The sequence below is a fragment of the Diabrotica virgifera genome, chromosome 8 (assembly GCF_917563875.1).
Source record: "Diabrotica virgifera virgifera chromosome 8, PGI_DIABVI_V3a".
Classification (NCBI taxonomy): domain Eukaryota; kingdom Metazoa; phylum Arthropoda; class Insecta; order Coleoptera; family Chrysomelidae; genus Diabrotica; species Diabrotica virgifera.
In genome coordinates, this window is record NC_065450.1 from 201,362,436 (window position 1) to 201,370,833 (window position 8,398).

The following is an 8,398-nucleotide window of genomic DNA, read 5'->3' on the forward strand; positions in this document are numbered from 1 at the left end:
GGTGGACATTCACGGTCATGCCATCGCGTCAAATGGCGTAATATACAGCCAAATTTTGATCGTGAGTGTTGAATCATGATTTCTTTTTTGGCTAGACGCCAAAATCGCGCCACCCTTCTGTCAATGTCCAAACTCACGTTCATTTTTCGTTCATTCTACCTAAGTTAGTTCTTCTTTGGAATCCGACATTGTGCGTCTTCACTGAACCACGTCAAATATGAAATGGTAACCAATTTGGAGTGATCGTGAATGGGCTTCAAATGGATTGAGCGTGAATGCCCAGCTTAATCCTTCGCATCCCAAGTAGCACAATAAAAACATTTTAGTTTTATTTAAGGTTTATAAAGGTTTTATTGTGGTAAATAAGAAGATAATGGTTTTAAAGTTACCTTGTAGATATACTGCCAGAACTTTAAAACTGTTAAGCATTTGTCACTAGTTTTAAAGTATCTAATAAGAGTATCAAATAAAACTAATTAATCTTAATAGATAATTTGTCTTATTATAGTTTTAAAATGGTTTATTCTCAGTTCACTTTAAAACCAATCAGTTTTATGAAGAATTTCCGGACTGTTTGGTTTTATTAGATTCTAGTTTGTGACCTTTTAGTTTTATTGCAGTTTTAAAGATTTTCCTAATATGACTAATAAGACCTATTATTAAAACTACTTGATCTCAAGACTATTATGTCAGTAAAACATATGCCTTAAAAATATTTTTTTGTTCTTTAAAGTTGCTTTCTTAAAAGCAGTTAGTAGGCTGTATTAAAACCAAACGCTCTTAACTGAATCAATTTGGTTATGGTAAAGACTAAACTATGCTTCTTGTTAGAAACAATAAAACTTAACTCATCCCCTCTTCTTACATGTCCAAAATGGTCGGCCATTTGTTTTAGAGTGAAACAGTGGTGTAGTGTGTCGTAAAAAGTGGAAGCGGCTTATTTTTCGAAGAAAACAACGCACACAGACAGCACTACGACGTCTCGATTTTAGGTTAGATTCACATTAAAACCGAGTGGCATTATTTACAGCAGCATTAAAACTAAACGGTTTTAATTCCAAGGCAACCTTGCTTTTATGTAGGATATATGCTCTTGGAAAGGTATAAAATAAAACCATTACCTAGATCTTAACAATTCTCTGTCGATGGACTAAATAGTTTTATTTGGATTTCGGCCAGATTGCTTTCTGGAGATGCGAAAGCCATAATAGATTACAATATAAGGCTTACATAAAAATTATAAATAAGCGACTTGAAGACATAAATTCGATTTATTTTAACATTAAAACATTAAAATTGTAGATACAATTATTTTTCTTCCAAATTAATATTTTTCGTATTTATATTTTTTTATTATTATTATTTTTTAATCGCCAAAAGTCAGAAATTTTAGGGCCCGTGAGTTATTTAGAACTATTTTTGTTAACATTATCAATAAAGTTGGGCGCGCAAGTGTTTTTCTACCTTAACACTCCGAAATAACCAAGTAGGTACTTTTTATTATTTTATGGTTACAAATACGTATCTACCTATCATAACACATGTAAAAACTTGTTGGCCTATATGGAGTATATGGGTTTAAAGAATCATTTAATATGGTAAATTGTCTTTAAAAGTCTCCATTTAAGAAACCTTTTTAAGTTTGTTATAAAACTGCCTGCACTTAAAGTGTCTTTTAACATGGTTTTAAAAGCACTTTCACAGCAGCTTTAAAACGAGTTGCAAGAAAACAAAGTTTTAAGAAGGTTTTTATTTTTGGTTTTATTGACCTCTTTCAGAGTGGGCCCTTTTATGCTGAAATCGGTTTTATTGCAACCTTAAGGTTTACTCAAAAACCAAATGGTATTAATTTAAGTTTTATTCTACAGTTTGAAAGCATCCTTAAAAGACTTAATAAACCCGTTCGGTGCTACTTGGCATTTAAACAGGCCTGTCCAAAGTGCACCTGCGCTGTTATTAGGATTATTTGCACACGAACTTGGACTCTGACTTCTGAAACTGCGTTCACTATGGACGCGCCCTAAGTTAGTAGATTGTTTGTCAGCTTTGAGGCAGGGTATGATGTTCATCAACTAAATAGGGATCCTCTCTTCACACAGTGTCATAGGCATCCGTGAGATCCGGACTGGGACGTTTCGCCGTCGCCGTTTCGCCGTCGCTGTTTCGCCGTCGAACCACTTCGCCGTCGGCCGTTTCGCCATCGCCATCCCGGCATTGTTTAAGTTTACAAGAACGTGATAACATACTAACTTTTTTTATACTAAATGTCGCAAGAACGTGATAACATACTAACTTTTTTTATACTAAAAATGTCAGTGTAAATAAAATGCTGATGTTGCTAGTAAAGCCAAGTTATATTTTCGTATTAAACTATACATTGTTTTGGTCTGAAAAATAAAATATTTACAGTATTAAAAATATTTAAAAAGTTACATTTCATAATTATGGGCAAGTCCTCTAAGATATTCTAAAATATCTCCATCGGCATTGAAGTTTCGGACTAATCTTAAAATTCGCTCATCCGTGTCCCTATATTTTTTCTTTTTCAAAGGTGGCAGATTCCCAGCAACTAATTGTTCATAGTGAACGTCCCCACCCTTCTGCTTACGGAGGCTGTCGATAAATTTCCATATTGTAGGGTGGTAGACTCCTAATTATGTTTGAAGCCTTCTGTGTGCTGCCTCCTCGTAATTGTTGTTTCGATCCTCCCTCTTCATCGTCCTTTGATAGAGATTCCACATCTCCTGGGGTAATAATGGAGGGCGTCTACCATCTCCTCGTCTATAAATAATTAATAAAATGATATACAGATTTTGGAATTTCTGAAGAAGTACACTTTATAGTTACCTGTTCGTACGTCCTGCGTAATTGTCTTCGAACCAATCCAACAGTGGTTGAAGCGCAACAGGTAAAGCGTTTCCCAACACATCAACGGCCTGATCTAAATGACGAACTGGAACGAATGCAAAGGATGTCACCATCTTACAATTTAAGGCAAATTGGGTGTCGTTATTGTATTCTGTAAGATGGCCTAATAGTGCCACATGCTTCTTCATGTTTTGTGCTAAGTGGAAGAAGCATCCGTTGATATTTACTCCTGGGAAGCAATCTTCCATGGCTGCGAATGCTGCCTGCTCAAAGTTGCAATGGATCGCAGTAGGGCTCAGATTTGGCTTCAAATTCTTTATTAGCTCGAACATACGGCTATAAGTAGCTCGTGATTTGTTTGGCAAAAGGGCATAAAATATAGGGTGGACCCCATTACTTTAGTTGCCATCACGGTGTACACTTGGGAAAAAGCGGCGGTGTTATTGAAAATGTACCATCGGCAAACCATATGGGCGAAGTTTGCAAATGCTGTAGCCAGCTGGCTCTCCCGAAAATCAATATTCTGTTGGGCCTTTCTCCATTGTCCGCCAAAAGGAAATTTTCTTCCACGCCATCTGACACTTCATAAATCCTGTAATGTTCCGGTATCCGCAATTCTTCCAAATTAACAGAGTTTGGCGGTTCAGCTTGAATTTCGTTGCGTTTTTGTCTGATGGTCTTCCTCAGTGCGCAACTATTTGGAAGTCGAGCGTGAGAAGCCTGACTGGTATTATTCAAACATTTGTTGACTATCTAAAATAAAAAAATGAATCAATCAATGAAAATTTCAAAGTAAAATATTGTTGGAAATAAGAAAATTTATTAGAATAAATTGAAAGTTACCTGAATTGTTCCTTCCATTGTATCTTCTGCTCGTCTTTTAATGGTTGTTACTATTTGGGCAACCTCTACATCCACAGCCGAGGCGTCATGAGAGTGCAGGTTAACCTTTTTTTTTATTATTTCACCATTTTTAGTGTGAATTCTTGCCTTACACATGCCTCTTCTCTCACATCTCCAAAATCAAATTTCATCGTCATTTTTGCTAAGGGCTTCAAAAACATAAATAAAACCATCTGAGCTAAATTTTGGCATTCCTCTAGTAGATAGAATTTGTCGGTCCATAATTAAGTTCGTAATTTTCGCAAACACTTTCAAGATACGACTGAACTCTTCAGATGAATTCTGCGCTTATATAGTAAATCAAAAGAGAGAAATGAGGAAAAGGGACATAATCTGTTAATGGTACCTGATGTACCTGCCAACCTTTAATAGTCACCTATTGTTTGTAATTTTAAGTTTAACCTATTATTTCTAGGAAATTAAGGACAATAAACAAGAGTATAATTAAATCATCATTAAATAGATAAGTATGACTATTATCAGATTCCCGGAAATAAACAATATTGAGAAAAGGGATTTCAATTTCAATTGTTTTTACTGTATCAAAAATAAAAATACTTCATTATGCAAAAGTGATAGTATATAATCGTTCGAAAACCATTCAAAACTTATATACAAGCAGTGACGGATTTACCTCTAGGCCGACTAGGCCGCGGCCTAGGGCCGCAAGCAAAAGGGGGCCGCAGCGTTTTGTAAAGAAAAACTTTTTTGGTAAAAAAATTTTATTAATTGAATTGAAATCAGTAAACAATTTTTTAAATAAGAGAATGGCTATTCTACTAAGCACGTGGTACGGTATTTTACAACGTTTTGACAAGAGTAGGAAAACATTAACTGCTACAGACTTGAATGTGACTTGCAACATACAAATCTCCAAAGGAGTATGCATTGAGTCTGAGAGACAACTTTGATTCCTATAAAAAAAGAGGAAAAGAGTTGTCTAAAAATGAAACCTATATTCTTGAAATTAAAAGACGTCCGAAAAGAAAAGCTCTCCCTGGCTAACACAAAGAAGATAAATCCACTGAACCCCACTTTAATGGCAAAGAAAACTTAAAGATTTAATGTTGTAATTGACACGCTTTATTCAGAATTGAATGAAAAGTCGAAGTTTATTTCAGTCTTAATGAAGAATTTGGATATAAAACAACTTATCATAAATTTCCAATGAAGAAATCTGGGTAAACGTTTCTATTTTGACTAAAAAGTATCGAATCGACATAGATGGCGACTTTGGAGAAGAGTGTGTACAGTTCAAAGGCTTTGTTGAAGGTATATTTGATGAAGAAAGAGAACCTCATAACAACAAGATTACCAAGCCTCCGAGAAATACACTTTTGGAGTATCTGAAAATCATTCATGAAAAACAGTTAACAACATTATTTCCGAATACGGACACGGCTTTGCGCCTTCTACTATGCATGGTGACATCTAATGCATCTGGAGAAAGATCATTCAGCGTGTTGAAAAGAATCAAAAACTACTTGAGTAACTCGACTTCTGACGAAGATTCTAGATTGTCTAGTTCGGTCAGTTTTGTTTCAAATGCTGAGCTTTTTCAAGCCTTAGACTTTAAAAATTTGATTAAAGATTTTGCAGCCAAAAAAGCTAGAAAAGTGAGTTTTTAGAGTTTAGATATGATATTTATTATAAGGGAATAATAAATAATGAATTGAACGATCTAGAAGTTTATTTGTTGTATTCTTATGCCTGGTTGCATCAACAGATCTTAAGCTTAAGGCGTGCATTAACGAAACATATGTGTTGCACCATTGCTGATAAGAATTGAAAATTATGGTGCAACGTATGTGACACTTAAATCGGCCCTATCTATAAGCTGAGCTGGGTTAAGTGGAGCTTAAGATTTGTTGGTGCAACCAGGCATTAATATTTTTATTTTTCAGTACCGTAGCCTATTACTAGTACAGTTCATATTATTTTGCTTGTTCTTTTACTTATAATGTCTTTTCAACTCGGCTTTTTTTAGTTTTTTGTTGTCATCTGTACTTTTCCGTCCAAATGAAACAAATGGTATTTAATTTTAACAATTAACTACAATACGAATTATTTATAATTATTTATATTATAGCAATATTAATAATTTTACAAATAACTGCTGTTTGCTAACATTTTGAATTATATATTTTCTATCTTCTTCTTAAGGTGCCTTCTCCATTACTGAAGGTTATGGCTATAACTACAGCAAATTGTTCTCTATCTTGAGCGGTTCTTAGTGTCGAATGTTTGTCCATGCCTGTCCAGTCTCTTACGTTCTTCAGCCAGGAGAATTTTCTTCTTCCTGAACCTCTTCTTCCTTCCACTTTCCCTTCCATTATGAGTCGTAAAAGGTTGTATCTTTCTCTTACGTAAATTATTTCCTAGATAACTAGTTTTTCTGTTTTTTACAATATTTAGGAATTCTCTCTCAGTCTCCATTCTTCTCAGCAACTCGTTGTTGGTCACGTGATCTGTCCAAGAGATCTTCAGCATCCTTCGAAAAACCAACATCTCAAAGGCTTCTATAAATATAGCATTTTTTCTATAAATTTTCTTTTTCGAAATTTCTATAAATATGAAATTGTTAGAGCTGTTTTGGAGTTTTAGCCAAATTTGCAAACCAAGATTATTTAATTAGTAAATAAATTTCAACCTATTTATATCCGTATTTAAATAGAACATTAGAGGCATTTCTATTCATTTATGTTATACTTTGTATTACGAATTTTAAAAAGTAAAATTAAAATAAACGTTTTAATCCAGATTTAGCCATACGGCTCACACTCCCTCTAAGGGGAAAATTGACTCATCCCAGATACCTACGGTATCAAAAGGATTGAGCTCTGGTGGGACTCTTTCCGTGTTTTCGAGCCCTAGGTGACTTGGTATGCTGGAGTTTCTCCCAGAAATTTTCGTACGCATCTGGCCGTCGCCAACGTTTTAATTATTATTATTATTATTAAGTCTTTATGCTTTAATTACATAATCGTGAAGTTGTCGTGGGCCGCTCGGGGTAATTTGGCCTAGGGCCGCAAATACCCTAAATCCGACACTGTATACAACTAATGATCATCCCAAAATTATAAGTAGGAATGCTAACACGAAATGGCGACGGCGAAATGGCTCGACGGCAAAACGGCGACTGCGAAACGGCGACGGCGAAATGGCTCGACGGCGAAACGGCGACGGCAAAATGGCCACGGCGGAACGGCGACGGCGAAATGTCCTAGATCCCGTGAGATCTGTGAATGTTATGGCAGATTTTTCACGTCTTTCAAAACCAGCTTTGATAAATGTAGTTAGTGACTACTTGGTCACAGCAGTTTCGTCCTCTTCTATGTATGGTATTTTAATTCTCTTAAAGTAAATTAAATGAAAAGGCAACTTATGTTTTATTTCGATTCAGAGGCAAGGCATAATCTGCAGACAGCACTGTTTCTGGTATAACCTTTGTCAGTACAGATGCTTGCCCGCCTCTGAATCAACACAAAACCTAATTGCCTATTTAAGGGAAATTTCAAAGATATATTGAAATCCCCTTTAAAGTAATTTTATGATATCATCATCATCAACCCGTACGCGTCCACTGCTGGACATAGGTCTCCCTCAGCTCTTTCCATTCATCTCTATTTTGTGCGGCTTGCATCCAGTTACCGACAACATGTTTCAAATCATCGGCCCATCTGGTTAGTGGGCGTCCTCTGCTCCGTAGTGCTTCTTCTCGCGGCCTCCACTCGACAATACGTTTTGTCCATCGGTTGTCTGGCAATCTGGCGACGTGTCCTGCCCAATTCCACTTAAGCGACGCGATTTTTTCGACAGCGTCTGTTGTTTTTGTTCTACGGCGTATTTCTTCGTTTGGGATTCGGTCTCTCAGGGAGACACCCAACATCTGGCGCTCCATAGCCCTCTGAGTTACGCGAATCTAGTTCACTACCTTTTTTGTTAGTGTTAATGTTTCGGCTCCATAAGTGAGTACAGGCAACACACATTGGTCAAAGATTTTCCTTTTGAGGCATATGGGCAAGTCCGATTTAAATACATAGTTAAGTTTACCAAACGCTGCCCAGGCTAATCCTATGCGACGTGGGAGTTCGCACGTCTGGTTATCTCGTCCCAACCGAATTTCATGTCCTAAGTACTTATAAGATGCAGTCTGCTCAATATCCATTCCATCAACAACAATATTACGATTTAGCACCAGATTAGTCATTATTTGCGTCTTGTTGATATTAATCTTTAGTCCGACCTCTAAGGAAGCGTAATATAATTTGTTCAACATTATTATTGCATCATCCATACGATCGGCTATAAGGACAATGTCATCTGCGAATCTCAAATGACTGAGCTTCTCTCCATTTATATTGATACCATATTCGTTTAGATCTGCCTTCTTAAATGTGTGTTCTAAAAGGGTTGTGAACAGCTTTGGTGAGATGGTGTCTCCCTGCCGTACTCCTCGCTGTATACAGAATGTATTTGTTTGTTGTTCAGACAGTCTTACGCTAGCCGTTGCCGTTTGGTAGATATATTTGATCATGTTAATGTAGCGATGGTCTATTCGGCATTCTGTCAATGCTTTTAACATTTTCTGCTGGCTTATGGTATCAAATGCTTTCTCGTAGTCCAC

The 8,398-nt window shown here is 36.3% G+C and overlaps 1 protein-coding gene across 1 annotated transcript; it reads right to left on the bottom strand.

The window, feature by feature from the left end:
- Nucleotides 1–2,654: 2,654 nt before the first annotated feature.
- Nucleotides 2,655–3,200, bottom strand: LOC114327816 (uncharacterized). The gene is made up of 2 exons (XM_028276525.2): nt 2,848–3,200; nt 2,655–2,781 (listed from the first exon to the last, which is right to left on the bottom strand). Exons 1-2 carry the CDS (start codon nt 3,198–3,200, stop codon nt 2,655–2,657), a joined length of 480 nt encoding a protein of 159 aa, XP_028132326.1.
- Between the last annotated feature and the right edge of the window lie 5,198 nt (nt 3,201–8,398).